The sequence below is a fragment of the Pinus tabuliformis genome, chromosome 1_2, assembly GCF_031772625.1.
Source record: "Pinus tabuliformis cultivar Carrire ecotype Pingquan chromosome 1_2, CPIR1, whole genome shotgun sequence".
NCBI classification, from domain to species: domain Eukaryota; kingdom Viridiplantae; phylum Streptophyta; class Pinopsida; order Pinales; family Pinaceae; genus Pinus; species Pinus tabuliformis.
Window position 1 is genome coordinate 592101206 of NC_142298.1, and position 24276 is coordinate 592125481.

Sequence of the window (24276 nt, forward strand, 5' to 3'; positions counted from 1 at the left end):
AACTCTAGCCACAGCAACCGGAAAAACGAGACTCAACAATCTCTGCACTGGCCCAATAACCACTACGCTTCCCTCTGCAGCAATAGCGTCACCCAATCAGGGTGACGCAAGCTCTACGTAAGCCTCCTTTGGTGACTGCATCACCCCTTCTCTGCTCTCTCGGCCAAAAACTATGCAGTCTCTCGGGACAGTTGTCTTCACACATATTTTCCTCTATCCTTTCACCAATGGATTCAGTGCTCCTTGATCTGTAATGGCTCTGATACCATGTCAAAATTTCTTAATCTAACAAACCCGAAATCCTACTGCAGTAAACTGATTTGCATTACCTACTTGTGTTCTTCATTTTAACAAGTTATTTTCAAATATATTCAGAAAAAATTAATGCAAATACACTACAGCCTACACCACTATAGAGATCAAGCACTTGAAAATAAATGAGACAATCACACAAAGGACACACTTATTTTTGGACTAAACATCCCCGAAAAAACCTAGTGTGGGAAAATCAGTGCAGTAGATAAGAGGGTTTTATTATTAAGGAGATTTTTGAATACAACTAGGGTGCCAAATCTAGCTCACCCAATAAAGAATAAACTCGACAAAAGTACCTCTATCCGAAGACAGATATTTAGGCGAATCCAACAACTGGATGAACAAACCCCACAGGTGACTGCACTGTCCCCAGTGTTGTGCAGCGATGGTTGCTCCCAGCTCTACGTTAGAACTGCGTCACCTCCTCTAGGAGCTGCGTCACCCTCCCAGTGACCCTTCCCTACTCAGAAATCAATATGTTGAACTGTTGCCCGATCTGCCTCACAGAAACCCTAGCACTGCCTCTAAGTGACTGTGTCAGCCCTCCAGCCTCTGTGTCACCCTTTCTGGAGTTGCGTTATCTCTCCCTGATGTTGCTTTGCCTCTTTGCTATGTATTCTCAACCTTGGACGGAAGTCCCTCTGCCGAACTACCCCTCTCTACTAGAGATCTCCTCAATCGATTTTCCTCCTGAGAACTTATCACTTCAGAAAATCGATTTTCTCTATCTCTCTATGTGTGTTCTCCAACTGACCCCAAGCCTTCCTTTATACTTTTCCTATTGAGAAATCAATGGTCGTGATCTAATCCCTAATCAACGACTAAGATTAAATTAGACTTGATCCTCATCTCTTAGAAGCGTCTCACCCATATTTTCATTAATACCCATTAATATTTTAATTTTCCTAAGTTTAGACTTAGAAACCCCATTAAAAATATTAATTATTTTAATAAAATACAATCAAGGTGGAATTTCACCAAACGATTTCTAGGTCTTGGAGATATCATGTGTTCTAGCCACTCCGCAAAATTTTGGAGCTAGAACACATCTGATGCTACCCAAAAATCAACAAAGAGAAGGTTACTTCTAGGAGGTCAAAGAAAAGACCTAGTGACCGAGACTCTCTAGGGAAGCCAAGGAAAAGCAATAAGAAGGATAGAGACCGAGATTCTCTAGAAGAAGCCGAGGAAAGCAGTGTGAAGGCAGAATGAAGGAAGAGGCAGAATATCAAGGTTGGTGACAAGGTTCTTGGAGGGATACTAGAGCCAAGGGTCTGTGTCATGGTCTTGGTACTTATCAATTGAAGATCTAGAAGAAGAATTTTGATCAGGTTTTTCTCGCTAGAGGTGAGAGGTTTTGGCCTTGGCTGGAGAAGCCTATATACTGTGTCACTTGCCTCTTTTATTACTATGCATATTGATAATTGTCTTGATGAAAGAACACATTAATAAGCTAACAAGGAATTGAATACAAGATAAAGACATAAAATTGCATCACAAGCAATTATCAAGAAGAGAAATTGTTATCTATTACATGCCCTCCATTTCTCAACATAAACTACCTTCTTTCACGGGTAATAATGCAATCACTGCTACAAATCATCTCATAAAGTTTACTCAATGTATGCTAAGGTTCGGTGGCTCTGCATATGATAAGCATGAAGATGTCAAGATGTGACTTTTTGTCCTTTCCTTGGAAGGTGATGCTAGAGATTGGTTTTGTGATTTTCCTGACAATTCTTTTGATTCTTTACAAGCCTTCGTCAATGCTTTTAAAGATAGATATGGAGATCAAAAGGATTCACCTTGTGCTAATTACAATATAAAAAAAGATGACCCTGTAAAGGACCTAACCGACATATAAAGGGTTCAAGAGAATGTGTTGCATTGACCTTTACCATATTGCAAACCTTGTGACCATTTTTATGATGAATCCACTTGTGTCGTTGCAAGAAGAATCCTCGATAGTGGAAAGGTAGGAACAAATGATCAAAGGGGTGTTGATGATAAGCATCTTATCAAGGAATTAACTCAAATGCTTATAGACATGCAATTCAATCAAGCTCAGTTGATGAAAACCATGAAACTCAACCAAGAGAATCACTCTGAGGAAATGAGATCCATGCACACCAAGTTGTTAGCTATAGAAGAAAGGCATGTTGAAGAGTTGAACACCATAAAAACAAATCATAGGAAAGAAATGAGCTCTATACAAGACATGGAATTCAGTCTTCTAACAAATTATTAGCTATAGAAGAAAATCATGTTAAGGAGCTAGAAACCATGGAAGCGACGCATGCAAAAGAGATGATTTCTATCAAAGAAAATCATGACAAAGAAACAAAGGATATGGAAGCAGGCCAGATCTCCGTCCAGAACAGGTTGTTGGCCATGGAACAAAACCAAGCATGATTAATAAAGACCATGGAATTAGATCATGCTAAGGAAATGAGTGCCATGGAGGACAGGTTACAAAACATGATAAAAACCATGGAGGTTGATCACATGCAACAAATGAAAATTATGGAATCAAAGCACGCCAAAGAAATGATTTCCATGAGGACTAAACAAATCATTTTTTAGAGTAAGTTGCAAATGATGGAAAAATCGCAGGTCCAGGAGCTCCAGCTCAGACCAAGGGCTCCAGAGCATAAGCCTCATAGCTCGTTGAATCAAACTTCATCTTATTATGAAGAAGTCATTGATTCCATTGAGAAATGACTAAATGAAGATGAACCAGGCAGGAAAGTAAATTGAGGGGAATCAGAATGATAATTGCAAGATTTATCCATGGACCTTGATAGAGCAGGTTTATAAAAATAAAGAAGAGCAGGTCACAAAAGTCTTGGACGTTCCAAATTTTCCGTATGAGCATTTTTCAGATTAGGTTGGAAGTTGTGCATTGACCACATCATCATCAACATCACAACTTGCCCAGAAGAATCATAAAAAGCAAAAGAGAAGAAAGAAGAGGTTTGATGCATCTGATGGTCGGGAACAACTCGATATTCTAATAAGTCAAAGTCCTAGGATTGTCAGAATTCAGTGTGGCACATCCGAAAAGCAACCCATGGATCTACCTGAAAGAGGCAAATGCTCAGTATGCACTATGTTGAGGAGATTGTGAAAATTTATGAACAGAAATTCTATTACTACAACAACTGATTTATTTTGCCTACTTATTTTCCAATAAGTTATTTATGAAATTCCTTCAGTAAATATTAAAATAAATTATACTGCAGATATCACACCATTATACAGAAACAAACACATCAACACAGTTATTTTTGGACAATTGTCCCCGGAAAAACCCAATGCGGGAAAACCAGTGTGGCAAAGGAGGATTTTATTAATCAGCTTTTCTTGAGTACAACTAGGGTGCCAAACTGGGTTACCCAACAGAGATAACCACACAACAGTAATACCACAAACTCCTTCAGCGCTTCTCCTAGGCTCAGCGTCAGTCCAGCTAGCCTTTGCGCAGCTCCCAGACCCTCTGCGTCAGCACTTTGCCTCACTACGTCAGCAATCTGCCTCTCTGTGTCACCCACGCATGCCCTCCAGTCACTGTGCAATCCAGCTGCCTCTGCGTCTCTCTGATTGGCTCTGTGTCTGCCTCTCTAATCTCTGCATTGGTCCTATGGCACTACCCCTGCCTCTTTGTTATGTACTCGTTACCTCTCACTGCAATCCAGTCTTCTAGTTCAAAATTTCTCAGAAAGCCCTGCTCCAGAAATCGAACTGACTGGTATCCCTCGGTATATCACCAACTGACCCTGAAGTCTTCTCTTATACTTTTTCCTGTTGATGAATCAACAACCGAGATTAAGTCTCTAGTCAATGGCTAAGATTAAAATAGACTTGATCCTTATCTCTTAGAAGCTTCTCATCCTTATCTTTATTAATACCCATTAATATTTTTATTTTCATAAGTTGAGACTTAGGAACTCATCAAAAATATTAATTATTTTAATAACTCCACATCTGGATGGAATTTTCCAAAACGATTTCTGGGTCTTGGAGATCTCATGTGCTTTAGCCTCTCCACCAAATTTCATGGCTAGAGGACATCCGATGCTACCCCAAAGCAACAGAGATCTGATGCCATAGGGCATCTTCTGTATAATATTTCTAACCCTACACTCTTAGTTAGGGTTTTATTTATGTCATTAGTTTTCTTTCATACATTTAATTTTATGTCTTTACACTTTGATTTGTTAGAGTAGATTTTTCTACTCCAGTAGATGTTCTATATATACATGATAATTTGGATTTTGATGGACTTCTGTTTTCTTGGATACAAGATTCTAGATTCTCACATTCATTCAACGAAGCAAAGTGTCCCCAAGTAGAGCCAGATGTTGACCACATTTTGTCAACAATCCAAGGAAGAAGAATGCAAAGATGTGAAGAAATTTTTTCAAAGTTCAAAGGCATCTGCCAACATTGTGTTATCATTGTAAACACAATTTCTGCAAATTGTAGCTAGTATGGCCATTTAATTATGTAACAACACCTAGGTAAGCCTCTGATTTTGGCGACGAATCATTCTAGGAGGTTTTTCAACCTCACTGAATTATGTGTTTCTAAACACATATAATCGACAGAGTTTCCTCCAGCTTAAACCCCAAAACTGGAGTGGAATTCATTAACAAGGTATTAGGTGAGTCCTAGCGTTACATCGAGTCTTTGTAAAAGTGGTTTGGGAATAATTTAACCACATTTTGGTAAATTATTTTATTACAAATCACTTGGTCTATACTAGATCATATTGTGTAGCCGAATTGGGCAAAGTCATGAGGGTCTATATGTAAATGTGTATTCCCCCTTTGAGGGTTGAATTAATTGTAATATCTGATGTAAAAAATATTTTAGTGCATGGTCCCTCATACTTAAACACCATGGCTAAAATATTTTTAAAAATTTAATCCTCTCTAGTGTCAATTAATTAATTTTTCTGGCTAAATTAAATAAAAATCCTAAGCCAGAAAATTAATTAATTTTGAGTCAAAAATAATTATAGGGAAATTAATTTCTCTCCAAGAGGAAAATAATAAAAAAATTGTGGGTCAAGGAAAAGTAAAATTTTGGAAGTCCCCCACAAAGGCAAAAATGGATATTTTAAGAAACATTGAGCCCTTGGACCTTGGTGGTTAAGTCAAACCAATTTTTTGGAGAAATTAATCCAAAATATTAATTTTTTGATTAATTAGAAGTGGGTTTTAAGAAAAATTCGAATTTTTCCACACAACAAAACAAATTAAAAAAAAAAATGACGGTGGAGATTAAAAGAAGATCGAGTTATTTTCGATGGTCGAGATTATTTTGATGAAGATCAAACCAACTAGCTGTTAGTTTCCACTTCGAAAGATTTCTCTATAAATAGAATTCATTTTGCTCCTATGGAATATCTTTGGATGAGATGATCTTTTTTGTACTACGCTGCAAGTTTGCTAGGAACATTTTTTATCATAATAAAAAGACTTTGGGGTTTAGTTCATGGTGCTCTTCTATCTGCTGATCTATGGTATGTGTTGGCTATGTGTTTATCCTATATTGTGCTAAATATTTTTTTAACTGTTATTTCATTTGTCAGTTATAAGAACATTCTATTGATACAAGTATCTTAGGTGATCTGATTCACCATATAAGCTAACAATTTATTTTAAGAATTTATAGAGATTTACAGGTACGCTAGCGCTTAGGCTCCAAGTTCACATACTATGGGGAAGAGTCGACCTTGTTTGGGCTCTAAACTTTCGTTTTGCAAATTAATTTGCAGGAGGGTTTTGGCTTGGCTATCTTACGAAATTATTCATCTATAAAATTTATTTCAAAATTCTCAAAAATAATTTTTATTTGATCTTGGGCTAAAAATAAGTAATTTGATAATTAGAGCTTAAATTTTATTTGTGAATATTGTAAATAAGTTTGTAAATAATTTTTTTACTAACCGTTGTAATTATTTTTTATTGTATATAGTCATTTTAGGAGTTTATTTTTCCATTTTCTAGTGAGACCTCTAGGGTTTTTGAACCCATTTCTACGGGTTGTTTATTTTCAAATTGGGGAGGAAACCCATTTTCTGAAGGCCCTAGACTTTATCCAACCTCAAAGGCTACTGTTTGGGACCTATTTTGCAAGCATTAAGAAGGTCGTGAGCCCTACAATGGCTAGATCTTATTGCAAACAAGGTTTTCTTCAACAGATTGGTATTTTATCTCTAACAAATTGTTTTGCAACGATTTTGGGGTTAACATTGTGTTTGCAAGTGGTCACCTTCATTGGAAACCAAACTAGCCATCAAGTAGGCCTCAAGGCCTCTTGGTTTGCTCTCTAACCCTCTAATTTTACCACTGTCCTAAAATTGAATTCTGAAGTAATTTATGACAGTGGTATAATTAAGGCCTAAACACATTTTTAATAAGTCTAAATTCATTGATAACTGATCTAATGCATTAAGAAGCCTAATCTAATTTGAGTGCGTATAAGTGGTTTTCTTGTGGTCTGATTGGTTAATTTCAGATATGATATGTTTGCTAAAGCGACATAAAAACACTTACAACAGTGATAAATTTTAATAAAAACGACACAATAATGTTGATTTGAGGTAGCATCAGATGTGCTCTCGGCCTCAAATTTTGTAGGGAGGCTTGGACACATGCATTCCAAAGAATCCAGAAACCATTTTGGGAAATTCCACCCAGAGACGATTATATTAAAATAATTAATATTTTTAATGGGGTTCCTAAGACTAAACTTAGGAAAATTAAAATATTAATGGGTATTAATCTAATTGTGGGTGAATCTTCTAGATAAAGAGGGAGATCAAGTCAAAACGATCTGAGCCTTTGATTAGGAGTTAATCTAGGTCGTTGTTTGTCCAACAAGAAGATATAAGAAGAGCCTTGAGGGTCATTTGGAAAATACACCAGAGGCAGATACTCAGTTGCCCAAGTAAGATCGATTTTCTCACTGGTCGAAGTTTGGCAAGAGAAAAACGAATGAGAGGGAGAGTAGCAAGTGGAAGAAAAAGAGAGGGTGATCAGCATCAGTCAGGAGTGCAAGGGAAGAAGGCACAGAGCAGAGGGAGGGCAGCGTAGAAAGTGTGATGTAGGCAAAGACATCGTAGGGACAGCTTGACGTTGGAACTGTGTAAGCAAGTTTGACGCTGGGATAGCGTGGGAAAGTTTGATGTTGGGACACAGTGAGACGCAGAGGGAAGAAGAGAAATTCTCCTGGATCAGAAACTTGTCAAGAAACGTCTATAACTTTTCTCTTCCATTGGTTGTAAAATTGTACATGAGATTTTTGTTGAGGAATAATAAAGAAACCCTCATCTGCTGCACCGGTTTTCCTGCATTGGGTTTTTCTGGGGAAAATTGTCCAAAAATAACTGTCATTGTGGTTGTATTTTTGCCAGTGTATTTCCTTACATTTACTTTGTGCAATGTTTTAATTGTGAAGGCTGCAATAGAATATATTTCGATATTTGTCGTAAGATTACTGTAGATAACTTATTTCTGAGGTAATAAGTAGAAGAAATAATATTAATCACTGCAGTAGAATTTCTATTTAGAAATTTTCACATGGTATCAGAGCTACATGAAAGCAGAAGAGAGAAGCCAGAGGACCCAGTATTGAAAGGAGAAGGGAATTCGAAATTCCTGCAAGGGCAGAAATTCGAATCTCCCAGAGGATTGCGCAGTTCAAGCCAAGGAGATTGGATTTCGTGGGAAAACTCTCTCTGAGTGAGTCGACAGAGAGGTAAGTCTTTCCAATCGAAATTTATCAGTGGTAGAGGGTACAGCATAGCAGAAGATTCAGCAAGGTGGGACGCAGTTTTTCTTGCAACAGTTGCTGGGACAGGTTAGTGTCAAAAATTGGCACAAAATGGATACTCAAAATGTCTCATATTTATCTACCAGATTAGATGAAGAATTTGCATGCCTAGCAAATTCAGCATCAGTGGATGTTTGTCACAATGATAGCGGCGCTTCATCTCATATGACTAGAGTACGAGAACATTTCTCGAGCTATCAAGAAGAACAAATGGACTTCCAAATAACTATGGGAAACAAAACAAAATGTACTGTAGTAGGGAGAGGCACCATAGCTTTTTAGATGGAAGTAGGGACCAACATCCGAGCCACCAATGTTCTGCATGTGCCGGGATTAGGAATGAACTTGTTTTCAATACCCAGTTACAGGACAAGGGATATAATGTATACTTCATAGGAAAGAAGGTATATGTCAAGCTTTCAAGCTGGAAGAGGAAAAAGCAAATTGGGGTTTGAAGCAACAAGTTGTATAGGTTGCAGCTCGAATCACCAATGGCACTAATAGGCAGCAACTGTAATGGTGAGAAGGAGCAAAATGAATTATGGCATAGGAGAATGGGGCACTTACACCATGGAGCACTGAGGATGCTCAAAGAGACTGTTACAGGGGTACCAGTCCTTAGTAGTGAACATGATGACTTATGCAGAGAATGTGTGCTAGGAAAGTATGCTAAAGCAACTTTTTCCAAAAGTAACAATAGAGCAAAGTGTGTATTAGGATTAATACACTCAGATATCTGTGGTCCTATGTCCACAAGGGCTCTTAGTGGTGGCGAATACTTTGTCACCTTTATCGATGATCACTCCAGAAAAACCTGGATCTATTTCTTAAAGACCAAGGATGAGGTCTTTGATCATTTCCGAGAGTTTAAGGCTCTTGTTGAAAATATGACAGGGAAAAAGATAAAGGTATTGCGTTCAAATAATGGTGGAGAATATACAGACAAAGACTTCACAAATTTCTGCGCAAAGGAGGGCATCAAAAGGGAGTGGACAACTCCATATAATCTGGAGTAGAATGGAGTTGCAGAACGGAAGATCAAAACTATTGTTGGGGCCGCCAAAGCTATGTTGTATGATCAAGATCTACCAAGGTATCTATGGGCAGAAGCTTGCAACACAGCAGCATATATCCATAATAGCACTCCTCATAGAGAATTGGGGAAGAGAACACCCGAGGGAGTTTTCACATGGAAGAAATCGTAAGTCAATCATCTCAGGATATTCGGAACCGTGGCGTATTGTCACATTCCAGACGAGAAGCGCAGTACGCTGGATCAAACTGCATAAAAGGGGCATCTTGTAAGATGCAGTGAGACTTCAAAGGCATATAGAATCTACATTCTTGGCAGCGAGAAGATTGTAGTAAGACGAGATGCAAAGTTCATGGAAGATAGAGCTTTCCAGAAATCTCGTGAGATGCCTACAAAAGATCAGTTAGGAGATGTTCTGTTTGTCCAAGAGCAGTAGGGGCAACAAGAAGGACAGGAAGGAGGACATACACCTGGATCGAGTACAGTGACCAACACCAGTATCTCCTCGTAAGGAGGAAATGTAGATGATTTTCAACAAACAAAACAACAGGATCAAGAGAAAGAATTGGTTGAGCCTCCCACCACCAGTGGTAGAACTAGCAAAGAAGTACGGCAGACACTAAGGGACGCAGAGGAGTTTTTTGGAGCTCCTAGAGCCGAGAAGAGGCAGCGTAGACAACCAAGCATTAGTAGCTCAGGTTGAAGAACCCTCTAGCTTTCAGGAATATGTTCAACACCAAGTATGGGTGGATGCCATGGTAGAAGAATACAACTCCATCACGACGAATGATGTCTAGGAAGTAATACCTAAACCAGAAGATAGATCAGTTATAGGATCACAATAGATCTACAAGATCAAGTATGCTGCAGAGGGCAGCATAGAGCAGTACACGGCAAGGTTCGTAGAAAAGGGGTATGCTCAAAAAGAAGGAATAGACTATGAAGAGACCTTCGCCCCAGTTGCTCGATACACCTCTATCAGGTCTTTTATATCCCTAGCAGCTCAAATGGGATGGGAGATTCACCAGATGGATGTCAAGACAGCATTCTTGAACGGAGTGATAGAAGAGGAGGTGTATATAGAACAACCCGAAGGTTTTGAAATGCATGAGAAGAAAACTCATGTTTGCAGGTTAAAGAAAGCCCTGTACGACTCAAGCAGGCACCCATAGCATGGTATGGTCAGATTGATGGTTACTTGCAACAGTTGGGATTTGTCAAGAGTGATGTTTATCCCAATCTCTATTATTTGTTGGTAGAGAATGAGCCATTTATTCTGGTGCTATATGTAGATGACCTGTTCCTAACTGGGTCATCCAGGCTCATCCAGGATTGTAAGAAGAATCTTGAAGCTGAATTCAACATGATGGACTTGCGATTGATGCATTATTTTATGGGGTTGGAAGTTTGGCAGAAGAATGGAGAGATCTTCCTTGGACAAGGTACGCTACAGAAATTCTGAAGAGATTCAAAATGCAGAATTGTCGACTCATGATCACCAACTAGAATAAAATAGATGCATCAGAAGGCAACGAAGTAGATCCCACCTTATACAGGCAGCTCATTGGGTCGCTTATGTATCTGGTCAACACTAGGCTAGACATTTGTTTTGATGTCAACACTCTTAGTCAGTGCATGGTGGAACCAAAAAGGGTGCATTGGGCAGCAGCAAGACACATTCTTAGGTATGTACATGGAACAGTTGGATATGGGTTGAAGTACTCTAGAGGGGAGGATGTCAGCTTGAATGGGTTCACTAATCCAAATTGGGCAAGTAATTCAGTAGACCGAAAAAGTACCTTGGGGTACTGCTTAAGTGTTGGATCAGGGATGATATCTTGGTGCAACAGGAAGCAGAAATCCGTAACACTATGTTCAGCGGAAGCAGAATATATGGCAACCAACACAGCTACATGCGAAGCCATATGGCTTAGAAAATTGCTTGTGAGCTTATTCAGAAAAAGGATGGAAGCGACCAAGGTTTACTATGATAATCAGAGTTGTATCAAACTCTCTGAGAATCCAGTATTTCATGATCGGTCAAAACATATAGATATCCGTTGTCACTTTATCAGAGACTGTGTTTAGCGTGGGGCAGTACAGCTACAGTATGTTCCCACAGGAGAGCAGGTGGTCGATATACTCACAAAGGCTCTCAGAAGAGCTAAGTTCACTCAGTTCAGAGAGCAGATGGGTATGGTTGAAAATCCGTTTCAGTAGCAACAGCAGTTTGCAGTGTAGGGACAGTTGGCAGTGGCAGTGCCAACAGCAGCACAGATGCAGACATTCAGAGGGAGTTGTAGTACAAATGTAGCATTGGCAGTGGCAATGTCAAAGGCAGCAGTACAGTTACAGCAGCAGCGCAGTAGTTGGCAGACAGCATGTCAGACATCAGCAGCGCAGAGGACAATGCTTCAACGTCAGAACAGTATGCAACAGCGGCATATTGCTAAAGTACATTCCTCGCTAAGAGGGAGTGTTGATTTGGGGTGGTAGCATCGGATGTGCTCTCAGCCTCAAATTTTGCAGGGAGGCTTGGGGACATGCATTCCAAAGAACCCAGAAATCGTTTTGGGAAATTCCACCCAGAGACGATTATATTAAAATAATTAATATTTTTAATGGTGTTCCTAAGTCTAAACTTAGGAAAATTAAAATATTAATGGGTATTAATCTAATTGTGGGTGAATCTTCTAGGCAAAGAGGGAGATCAAGTCAAAATGATCTGAGCCTTTGATTAGGAGTTATTCTAGGTCATTGGTTGTCCAACAGAAAGATATAAGAAGAGGCTTGAGGGTCATTTGGAAAATACACTAGAGGCAGATACTTAGTTGCCCAAGTAAGATCGATTTTCTCATTGGTCGAAGTTCGGCAAGAGAAAATCGAATTAGAGGGAGAGTAGCAGGTGGAAGAGAGAGAGAGGGTGATCAGCATCAGTCAGGAATGCAAGGGAAGAAGACACAGAGCAGAGGGAGGACAGCGTAGAACGTGTAACATAGGCATAGACAGCGCAGGGGCAGCTTGACGTTGGAACTGCGTAAGCCAGTCTGATGCTAGGATAGCGTGGGAAAGTTTGATGCTGGGACACAGTGAGACGCAGAGGGAAGAAGAGAAATTCTCCTGGATCAAAAACTTGTCAAGAAACATCTGTAACTTTTCTCTTCTACTGGTTGTAAAATTGTACATGAGATTTTTGCTGAAGAATAATAAAGAAACCCTCATCTGTTGCACCGGTTTTCCCGTATTGAGTTTTTCCAGGGACATTGTGGTTGTATTTTTGCCAGTGTATTTCCTTACATTTACTTTCTGCAATGTTTTAATTGTGAACGCTGCAGTAGAATATATTTCGATATTTGCCATAAGATTACTGTAGATAACTTATTTCTGAGGTAATAAGTAGAAGAAATAATATTAATCACTGCAGTAGAATTTCTATTTAGAAAATTTCACAAATAATTCATTGGTTATCATATTTCGTCATTACATTGTCACTTGCACTCATTAGGCTTGCATCTCCATGCACATTTGATCATTTTCTGAGGGCTGTCATAATATTTTAAGGTCTGAAATTTTAATGCATAAAGTCTAATATAAAAATTATAGTGGTGTTAGTGGTTGAAAATCACCTAATTTCATTTAGCCTTTGTTTCTTACATCTTGTGGATCTTGGATGTGTTTATTTGAGGAATTGGATTATTTTCTTATTGCTGCAACCACATGGTTATTGGCTGATCCATATTGCATTTCTGCATAATCATCATTTATTTGCACTCTTGCATTCACACACATAAGCGCTCTAATCACGTTGATAAAGTGTTTAATAAGTTTGATTGATTACTCTAAATGACATTGTGATCTTATTGCTATTATCTTTTTTTTTTATAATGCAAGAGTCGTACCTTCAATTCATTAATAAAGTACAAAATATACAACAATCCACAGGGAGTTGTGAACCAAGGAGGAGACCCCCAAACCCAACAGTGACCGAGCCCAAGGCAAAATCCCCCACCTGGAAAACCCTACATCTAATTTTTTTTTAGAAGCCAAAAAACGAAGAAGAAGCCTGCAACGAAGCCAAAATAACAAGCTTTCCGCCTGAGACCAAAACCTCTCGACAAGAAGAGGAGCATTAACTCTAACCACTAACTCCCAAACATGCTGCCTTAAAAGTCACTGTTGTTGAAGAACCCGCCAACCCAATCCGACGACAGAGGACTAACTCGCCCAATAGAAAAGCGGAAACTTACCCGCCAATCCGTCCAACTTGCACGATCAATCGGAACCGTCGATCTGCCTCTCTTGATCCAATGGCAGAGGTTCATATCGCGACGGCCAAAATGCTGAACTTTAGCTTGTGATGAGGGCGGTATTTTCGCTGACCCCACCGCCACGTGTAACCTACTGTATGGGATCACTTCCAAAACAGAAATACCACTTACCGCTAGCGAGGCCCGCAATCGCCAGAAAACAGCCCCCGACCCGGTATAACGTTCACAGGCAGATAACCCATGGTAATACAGCCGCCAAATGCTCCCGTGGACCCACCAACTAGCTCGATCCATACGCACCGTTGATCCTCTACGCGAAATCCTATGGTTGAGGAACATATCGCTCCGATCAACATCGCCGAACATTAGCGTGCGATCAGAGCGGTATTTCCTCTGGCCCCTCTGCCACGTGGTGTTCACTGAATGGGATCGCTGCAAAATAGGGAAAACTGCTTCCCGCTCACGAGGCTTGTGATCATCCCCAAACCGCCCAAGCCGTGGTATTCCGAACAAAGGCGAAAGAGTCAGGGTTTCGGGGACACCACGGGATCTCTGCATCCAATCGCCTGCGCTATCTGCTTTACCTATGCTAATGTGAGGGGAGGCATCCGCCAGCCTGCCTGAAACCCAGAGAAATAAAACTCCCACTTTACCACCACTAATGATCTGTTTGATCGAATTGCTCCAAACAGCAAAGGTCCTCTGATCAACATCATGCACAAGCATAACACTCACTAGGTAATCAAACATGTACACTCCACTGATCATGACGTTTCTGAGTCATCTATGTTCTCCTCCATGGCCCTGCTCCGAAACACCAACCAATCTTCCTTAGCCTGATCGTGGCACTTCGCTTTTAACCTATTCGGAGGGATATCTTGCCATTTCATTGCAAACCTATTTTCTACGCATTTCACTCCTTGATTGGCCAGAAGATCCGCCAGTTTATTGGCCGATCTGCGTACATGTTTAAAATTAACTGTGCGGAGGCTCAGAAGGTGGTTGTGGATCCGTTGAAAGATCTGAATTAGCCTCCAGTTCCTTGAGGCCTTTTCCAGTACCTACCCCAACTGATTCTCTTGACCGAGTTAATGATTAGCTCGGAATCAGCTTCCACAATCGCATTGTGTCGATTATCCTGAATCATGAATTCTAAACAATGCTCCATAGCCATAACTTCTACCATGTTATTGGTGGCTCTCCCAAGGTGACCATGGAAAATGAATAGAATATCTCCTCTTTCATCTCTTAAAACCCCTCCATGACCAGCAGTACCTAGGTTCCCCTTTAAGACGCCATCAATATTAAATTTTACAAAACCCTTGGGGGGTGGGTGCCAAAAATCAAGCTCGGAGTCTCTAATGAGAGTCTTCCTTTCCAAGCCCTGAGGAATGAGACCCTGCAACCCTAGCTGCCGGAGAATCCTCAAATCTGGAGCCAAAGGTGGATTCTTAGGGAGATTTCGGACTATAGTACCCACGGTCTCCTAAAGCTGTTTTAAGATCTGATCCAAAAGGTGAAGGGCTGGCTTTTTTACGTCCTTGAAGGTTCTGTTGTTCCTTTCTTTCCAAATATTCCAGATAATGAAGCTTGGCGTAAGAGCCCAAGCTGAATCTAGGACTTCATTATTCGAAAAATTACTTCTCCACTTATTAAGGGTATTGATGATGCTTTCTTTATCTCTATTTGACTATTGGAAAATGGTGGCAAAAGAATCCCACAACCTAGAGGTAAAGGTGCAGTTGTTGAGGAGGTGCTCCATAGTTTCTTCTTGAGCTTCACAAAGCTGGCATCTGGAGGGCCCCAAAACTCCCCTCTTCCGGATGTTGTCCCAAGTCAAAATCTTCCTATGTTGGACTAGCCACATGAAAAGTTTAATTTTCATCCAACCTTGATGCCTCCAAAGTCTTTGCCATGCTACGTTCTGAGCCTGGGAGGCCAAGCCAAGGAGAATAAGTTTAGCTTCCTTGAGATTAAAGGTACCCTCGTTGTTGTTGCCCCATCTCAGCTGGTCATTCCCTTCTGACACTAAAATTTTTCTTCGATCTAACTCTTGCACTAGCATCTCAGCTCTATCTTTTAAGGGGTTGTCATTCCTAAAATCAAATTTGCTCCATTTTCTCCATTTTCCTGTACTGTTGGTTTGATCCCAGAAATCCTTAACCTTGTATAATCCTTTAGCGTCCGTCTCTGCCTTAAGATCCTTCAATTCCTCTCTCAAAAGAATGGGTTCTTGTTGCCATCTATCTTCCTAGAATAGAGCTAAGTTTCCCTCTCTTATTTCCCAGAAGTCATTGTCCTGGACCAGTTTTCTATTATCCCAGGCCTTGTTCCAAATGTGAGATCCCTTAATATTTCCATCCATTCTAAGATGGTCATTACTGTGCCATGAGCTAGCGTATTTTTCTTTCTAAATTATAGCCCACTGAGCCTTTGGTTCTTTTATCCAACGCCACCATAATTTGGCCCCTAAAGCTTTGGTTAAAATTTCAAGATCATCCAAGCCAAGACCCCCTTGTTTTTTGGGTTTGCAGATTTTTTCCCAAGCTACCAAGGCCCATTTCTTCTTTTCTTCCCCCTTGCCCCAGAGAAAATCTCTCTGTATGGTTCTGAATAGCTGCAAGACTCCTTTAGGCGCCGGGAGAGCAGAAAGCATGAAAACTGGGATTGATTGTAGAACAGCCTTCATGAGCACCAACTTGCCAACCAAGTTTAAGGTCCTCATAGTCCATTTCCTGATCTTTTCTTGCAATTTATTAACGACCGGCTCCCAGATGCTTTTGTGTAATGGCTTAGCAGTAAGAGGAATCCCCAAATATTTTGAGGGGAGACAGTCCCTTTGAAAGCCCAAAATTTTAGCAATGTTTCTCTGAATGGCAATATTAGCATTGAAGAAAAAAATCTTAGATTTGGATGGATTAACCTCCATACCTGAAGCCTTGGCAAAGTCATTTAGAATTTGTTTGTATGCGAGAGCTTCTTTGACTGTGGGTATTCCTTGCAACATGGTGTCATCCACAAACTGTTGATGTGTCCAAGCCTGTCCCCTATCAGAAAGTTTGAGACCTTTGATCTTACCAACTTCTTTAGCATGCTTGATAGAGCTGCCCAATCCTTCCATCATGAGGATGAAGAGAAAGGGAGAGAGTGGGTCCCCCTGTCTGAGGACTCTAGAAGGAAGAAAAGATTCAGATGGAGAGCCATTGACCAGAATTGAGAAGCTGGAGGAAGTGACCAGGGCCAAGACCCATCTCACCCAGTTGTGATCAAACCCAAAAACAATAAGAACTTCCCTGATATAATTCCAATTCAGTTTATCATAAGCCTTGGCTATGTCTAATTGCATGTCATACCAGCCTTTCTGTTGCTAGTCAGAGAGGGAACCACCTCATGAGCTTGAATAATATTATTAAGAATTTCCCTTCCTTCCTCATACCTAGATTTATTGCTATTATCATTGTTGGATAAGTAGATACATTGCTCGTTGTTGAATTGGATATCTCTTGTGGACTTCATAATCAAGTTTAATCATAAGTGTAATAAGAGAATCTAGTTGTGTATCTAATTGGCATATTAGTTATTCATTGATTGTAATCTTGAACTTGCTAATTGCACCAAGTATCATTGATTTTGTCTTTTGAGCAATTATCTATTGCTATTACTTGTCACATTTAATGGCGCCATTGAGTTTAAGCACTTTCTCTTGTGGTTGAGATTGTCTATTGTTTAAGTGTTTCATTGTTCATAATTGAAGATCATTGTAATTGAGTACTTAAGTAACTAACCAATCTCACCTTAAGAGCACTCACATCTTGCACTTGCATTCTAGGATTAGCCTCTTGCATTGATAAATTTACTTCCAAGCTTAAGCTTGGTTGATAGAAATATAGGCCCACCTTTCTCATCTAGCTTGAGGAGTCTAGAAACTATTTAGTGGTTAACATGGTGACCTTGCAGTCGTCAGAGCCACAGTCTCTACAGCACCGGAGGCATTAGGTGGTTAGAATCCCAGGGGAGGTATCATTAACCAAGTCTCGGCTTGCTTCCTCCCCCACCCTCCCCGATTTCTCTCTCACAACCTACTCTAGAGACTAGCTTCAAAATAGTGAAGAGGAAGGACACATTTATATTAGGCATATAACTTAAAATAAACCAAGATTTTTTATCTCATCTAGATTGTAAGACTTGCATATCATTTAGGATAGTGAAGCATCCTTAAGCAACAACTGTTCATCTGTAACTCGGTAATATTTTGTTTTAAGCAAGTAGTTGACTCCATGCAAGGCACTGATCTCCATAATAAATCTAATCAAATCACTTAACTTGCTAATTAAACCAAGTTGCTAGGTCATTCAGTTGTGTCTCCCAGACTTGTTGGTTGCCAACAAGTCTCCCATCTTCACATTTCATGGGGACTACCCCCCATAGCTTGTTGTAGGGAGATAGCTAGAAGGGAGAGGGCAGGGATCAGAGTGACAGCCCCCTCCCTGAGCATTGTCGCATCTTGCCTGTACAGTTTGGGCGACAACAAAATCCATAAAGAGTTAATAACAACTAATGGACCAGTAAATGATCAACGAATCAAATACAAGCATTATCCATATCATGATATACTGCAATTCACTTCAACGTATGTTCAGCATTGATAGTAGATTGGTGATGATTTCAACAATGTATGGTAGACTTATGTGGACTACATGTACTTTATTAAGTGCTAATTAAAACAGCCTTACTTGAGTCATGCTTTAGGTCAATTGATTCTCCCAAATAGCAAGTTATTTATTTCCATCCAATTAAATTTTAAGCAAGGATAGAACTGTCAAAGCTAAAAAAGACAACTTCTGAATCATTTTTAAGGAAACATACCAGAGCAAAAATATTTTCCCTCAACAGCCATGAGGAGAGAACAACAAATCCCAATGCACCAATACTACGCGCCTGCATATCCAGTTAAATGACAGTTATAAAAAAGGAATAAAACTCAAACATATTGTCAAATACAAAAAGACAAACTGCAGCTCTCTCATACAAAACATTACATTTGACATTAAAAAATTAGTGATCTGGTTCAAGAGGATAGCAATGAAAAGAGTTTAATTTCACATAAAATGAAGTTTAAATTTGGCTACCCTGTAAATAGATAACATAGTAAAACTTTCTTGTTATGGCTGAAATATGACAGGTGTCAAGGAAGTGCGGCTACTGAAACCCGCCCCAGACTGCCAGCATTTAAATATTATGAATCGGTATTCCTCTTGCTAAAATTTGGATGCAAACACAACCTGCTAGTTGGATAGAAGCTAGAAATGAAAGGAAATTAAATGAAATTATATAATATCCACAAGTGACCAAAGTTGGTCAATGGGAATTGTTACCCACTAATTTGCTGAAACAAAATTACAGGTAAAGGGATGCTATATTGTGCTGTCCCTGCCATAGATTGTTGACAAGCTGAGCAGAGATCCTGTAGCAAAATTATGACATATATAGTGTCTTTATTGAAGTCAAAGGTGTTTTCGAACCCATGTGGGAATGATATGCACGCCATGGCAGCTTAAACATTGTAAGTTTTTTTTGATGGCATGCCTCAAAAATGTCCTGCAAGTATCAATCATCCAGTGACGGCCTTCTTTGAGTCATAAGATGACAATATCTATGACAATCCTTGTAGCTTTTTGGTAACAACTGGATCAGATTATATTGTTGTTGAGCATTCAGTAAGGAATAGAATGGGAAGGAAGATGTATAATGAAAGATTTCAAGAAAGCTCTAGACTGTACTGCAATTCATTAAATATCTCAACAAAGAAGAACAAACATATCACATTATGGCAGATGAAATAAAAAATGGAGTGCCTATTCAAATCCACAGTTCCAATAGAAAGCATTGTTGCCGCAAAATCTAGCAGGACTGGTGCGAGGCATCACCGGGCGAAGGGCCAAACCTATGGCAACAATGAGGAAGGGTTGCCACTGTCACCTCAACAACCTTCCTCCTGCTCTTTAGTGGGATTTCAACTAAAAGGGAGGTTTCCCTATATCACTTATAAAATATTGTAATACTAGAGCTTAAGGTGACTTGTTTCTGATGGTCTAAGGATGGATAGAGGGCTTGGCAAGGCAAATATGACCAAAATTTTTAGTGCCAGAGCTCAAGCACTCTAGGGTTAAACCAATAAAAGTATTGCTATAAATTAGGGTATGAATGACGTTCTTAAAGGTTTTCATGGAGTAATTGCTGCTCCTTGCTTTGATCTTCTTCAATTTTGTTAACCTGAGCAGCAATGGCTTTGTAATTTCTCATCACAATGGACATCCATTCTCCAAATATGTGCTTAGAATTTTTGGTGAAATCATTCGAGGAAAAACACGTACCTTTCTAGGCTTAGGAGGTTCTTGTTTTATGAGATCATATATCTTGGTAGCCTCATCTTGGGCTTGTGTTGTTTGTTGCAGGATCTTTATTTCTAAGGCGATATGACACTTCCCCCTCAAATGCCTGAAGGTATGAAGAGAGGACCAATTCATCAAGAGGTTTTAACTTTTCAGGTATTATGCCTATTAAGTGGTTAAACCTCTGGTTGAATTCCCTAATGGTTTCAACTGCCTCTTTTTTAACTAGGAGCTAAGTCACATGGTTCATGTTCAGCAACAATTGAGTTCAATTCGGGTTCAAATTTTCTGATAAGGTTCAGATGGGGTTTGGCTTTATGTTGTCTACATACATTTTGAGAATATATATATGTGTGTGTGACGTGTGTGTGTGTGTGTGCGATTTAGATGAATTATCAGATAAAATAACATAAAAAAAACAAGAAATGAGTATCAATACACATAAAGAAATAAGAAATGACCTTAAAGAATTAGAACTTATTCATCGACTTCAAAATTTAAAAGGACACCTATGTTCAAAATGTCAAACACTTTTAATTCTTAATGTAAATTTACAAAATCTAAGACTAAAACATGATCAAATTTTGAACATATGCCACATTGCCATATAGTACAAATACTACAAGTCTACTCAAAATATAAAGGAAATCCATAACATCAAACATTTATCATATCAAATCCTTATTATCCCTTAAATTGTTTCACAAAATTTAAAACAAAATCAATATCTCTATTCTTATGGCCTAGTTGTAACATCGAAAAGCTCTAAATCATCAAAAGCACATGAGCTCTGACTAGTAAAGGCACTAGAAATGTGATCATCAAACTCATCAATAAGTGGAACTCTATCATTAGTAGTCTCGACTCTCATCTAGTGAGTCACCATAACTACCAAGATCATCTTCTTCTGCAATTTGAATAGCCTCAAACCATGGTTGAGGGGAACTAGATATATCTTTGGCCACACTGCTCAAAACCAATTGTAACCGGAAACATAAACAAGGTCCTACAACCTTGTAGATAGTAATTGTTTATTTTCTTTGATTGTATATGGTTAAAGTTACTCTAATTCCTTTTACAGGCAGAGGCACTTGATCCTTGGCTCAAAACACAAATCGCAAAACGTTGCAATTCAGGTGATTGTGATCCTTAAAACTCACACCATTTCCTTGGAGGAGTAGTGGGCCTATCCTATGTGGCAAAAATGCTTCCAAATATCCACTCCTCTGACTTGTAAGCTCGAAGTTGCTCTCTAAGCTCCCTGGCTTCCTCTGGATTTGGAGTCAACTGCTCAATAGCTACATAAAGGCCACTCATGATTCCTAAATCATTATTTCTTTTTATCCCAAACAATCTAGGGTCCAAATAACAAGTCGTTGCATGCAAAGGGCTATGCAACATCTTGCATTTTCCATCTATTACCTCCCATATTTCCATGTTCTCACATGTAATTTCTACATGTGATCCAAGCCTTCTCAATGGGCGTTCAGTCCAGCAATCCAATAGGTGATACAATATGTGCCTCTGCCCAGGACAAAGACAAACAGGCTTCGATCCCTTGGAAAATTCGATGACAAAATAGGAACAAAAGAAAAATTGCAGCATCTGCAATAGCAAATAAACTCAACCCTTGGATGCAAAGGAATTCGACTTGTCGTTGACAAGTCACACTCGCTCCTTGTTGAAATTTGGTACCGGAGGACAGGTGGTTCCCTAAGGCTTTGATCTTTGGCCTAGGGAAAAGTGTCCAAAAGAATTTAATTTTTCTCCTAAAGTAACTTTATAATTTTTATAAAGTTAAATCTAATTTGAAAGTGACTTTAAGTGATAAAGTTACTAAGTCTAATTTTAAAGTGACTTTATAAAGTCAATGAAAAATTAGAAAGGAAAAGTGACTTTGGAAATAAATGACTAAGTGGGTCTTTATTAAAGTGGGGTGAATTAAAAAATAGAAAGTGAGATTTAAATAAGCATTTAATCTCAGCCATTGATCCTAATCTATTTCAGCCATTGGATTTAGGGATCACCCAAAAGTCATTTAGGGTTGGGTTAAGGGAGGAAAAGAAAAAAAAGATCATTCATTCTTTCATGAGCAGATTGGGAGAAGGAGAGCAAGAGAGCAAGGGAGATTTCTGGACAAGGAGGAGAAAGAGGCAGCAGTTTGGCACACACACCAAGGCAGCACTTCAGCAAATCCGAACAGCATAAAGAACAAGCAGAAAAAGGCAGTTTTTGTGAGCAAAATAGGGGAAAAAAATTATTTTTCAGCACGAATATCGAGGAGGCGATTTTCTGCACTTTTCCCGAGGGCTGTCCGTACAAGTCCGTACGGCCGTCCGTACAGTCCGTACGGTCCGTACGGTCCGTACATCCGTACGTCCGTACAGTCCGTACATCCGTACGGTCCGTACAGCTCTTCCAGCAATTTTCAGATTGTCGTTTGGGCTGAAAACAGATAAGTTTTGCTTGCTGGAAAAATTTCTGTTTTGCTGATTTTTTGCTGAAAAATTTTCTCTGTAAAAGGCATTTTCCAGAAATAAAGAAGAGCTCTCAAACTGGTTTTCCCCAAGAGTTGTAGGGGGTTTTTCCAGGGTCAAGTTGACCAAAAATCACCGAGTTTAAATGTGTTTTTATGGCTGTTTTAATTGCTGATTTTTTATTTCTGCAATTTCCAGCACTCTGAAAAATTTCCAGAATTTGTGTTTTCAGCAATATTTATTTTTTCAGTCTGTTAAATGTATGGCTATGGGAATGGGCATTTAACTATATGGGAGAAATAACGTGAAACTGAAAACCGGGGTGGGAAACAGAAAATTTTACATGGTATCAGAGCTTGAGCGCTGAAGGGCAGTTTGGGACAGCAAAAGGAAAAAAAATACAGCTGCTGATTTTTTCACTCAGAAAATTCCAGCAAGCTGATTTTTCATAAACAGCAGTTTTATCTTTACCACAGCAGTGCTATTTTTCAGTTTTAGGACAGCAAGATGTCATTGGGATTGAGGGTGGAGGATAGGTTGGATGGGCATACAAATTACAGCGTTTGGAAGGAGAGAATGCAGAGTATCTTTGAGGAGGCAGAAGTCTGGGATATCATGGTGCATACAGCACATCACCCTGTTGTTGTGCCTACTGATGCTACTCAGTTGGCAGCTTATAATAGAAAGAACAACAAGGGTAAGAGGCTGATTCTAGACGGAATCAAAGACCATTGCATTCCTCATGTGAGAGGAAAGAGCAATGCCCATGAGATGTGGACAGCATTGTCCAATCTCTACCAAAGTACCAATGAGAACCGGAAGATGGTCCTGAAGGAGAAGCTGAAGAACATTAAGATGGGGAATGATAGTGCAGCTGGATATCTCACAAAGATTACCAATGTGAGAGATGAGTTGGCAGCGATTGGAGAGGCCATTCCATCCACTGAGTTGGTGCGTATTGCAGTGAATGGCCTCCCCCGTTCATGGTTGAACTTTGCTGATGGGGTTTGTGCACGTGAGACCCTTCCCACATGGGAGAGGTTTTGGGATGATTGTATACAGACAGAGATCAGGAAAGGACAGCTTGGGGCAGCCAAGCCAGTTGAGCAGGATGAGGACGTAGCACTGGTGGCAGGAGGCAAGAAAGGCAAAGGGAAGAAGCAGGCTTCCACAAGCGGTGGTGGAGGCAAAGGCAAAGGTAAAGGTAAACAGGGTAACTCACAAAAGGACTATTCCAAAGTGAAGTGTTGGAATTGTCAGAAGATGGGACACTATGCAGTTGTGTGTCCGGAGAAGAAGAAGAAGAAGGGGAAGACCCAGGATGTGGCAGCGTCAACTGAGATTGAGGACTTTGCAGGTCGTTTTGACCGGGAGTTTGCATTCACTACATGTGAGTCCTCTAGTGCAGGATCACCTGCCACACAGGTTCAGAGGGAGCATGCTTTTCCCTCGATTAGCGGAGCATCTACAGGTATCTGGTATGTGGACAGTGGGGCTTCACGTCACATGACAGGAGTCCGGGAGTACTTCTCAGAGCTTTCAGAGAGTGGCACTGATATTGAGGTAGTACTCGGTGATGACAGAGTTGTTAGAGCAGTCGGGGTGGGGACAGTGACATTTCAGAGGGAGTCCAAACCTCCCTTGAAGGTGTCAGAGGTTCTTTATGTGCCAGGGATGAGGAAGAACCTCATATCCGTCTCAGCGTTGGAGGACAGAGGATATGAGGTACTGTTCAGGGAAGGACAGGTGTTGATGTATCCCAGGGGCTCTCCAGCTGATTCAGCTAGAGTGATAGGTGTACGCCATGCAAAGGTGTACAAGTTTGCATTCCAGCCCCCTTTGGCATTGAGCTGTAGTACCGACAGCAGAGCTAGCAGTTCTGAGCTATGTGAGATTTGGCACCGCAGGATGGGGCACATGTCTCATGGAGCCTTGAGGACATTGCGGGA

The 24276-nt window shown here is 39.9% G+C and overlaps 1 protein-coding gene across 3 annotated transcripts in view; it reads right to left on the reverse strand.

Annotated features, from left to right (window-relative positions):
- Window positions 1–24276, reverse strand: part of LOC149207042 (uncharacterized) — a 268887-nt gene that overhangs the window by 34048 nt on the left and 210563 nt on the right. For all 3 annotated transcript variants that reach the window (XM_089395651.1, XM_089395650.1, XM_089395649.1), the window contains one exon: window positions 18325–18396. In XM_089395651.1, the coding sequence (XP_089251777.1) occupies window positions 18325–18396 (72 nt within the window). The remainder of the gene's footprint in view (window positions 1–18324; window positions 18397–24276) is intronic.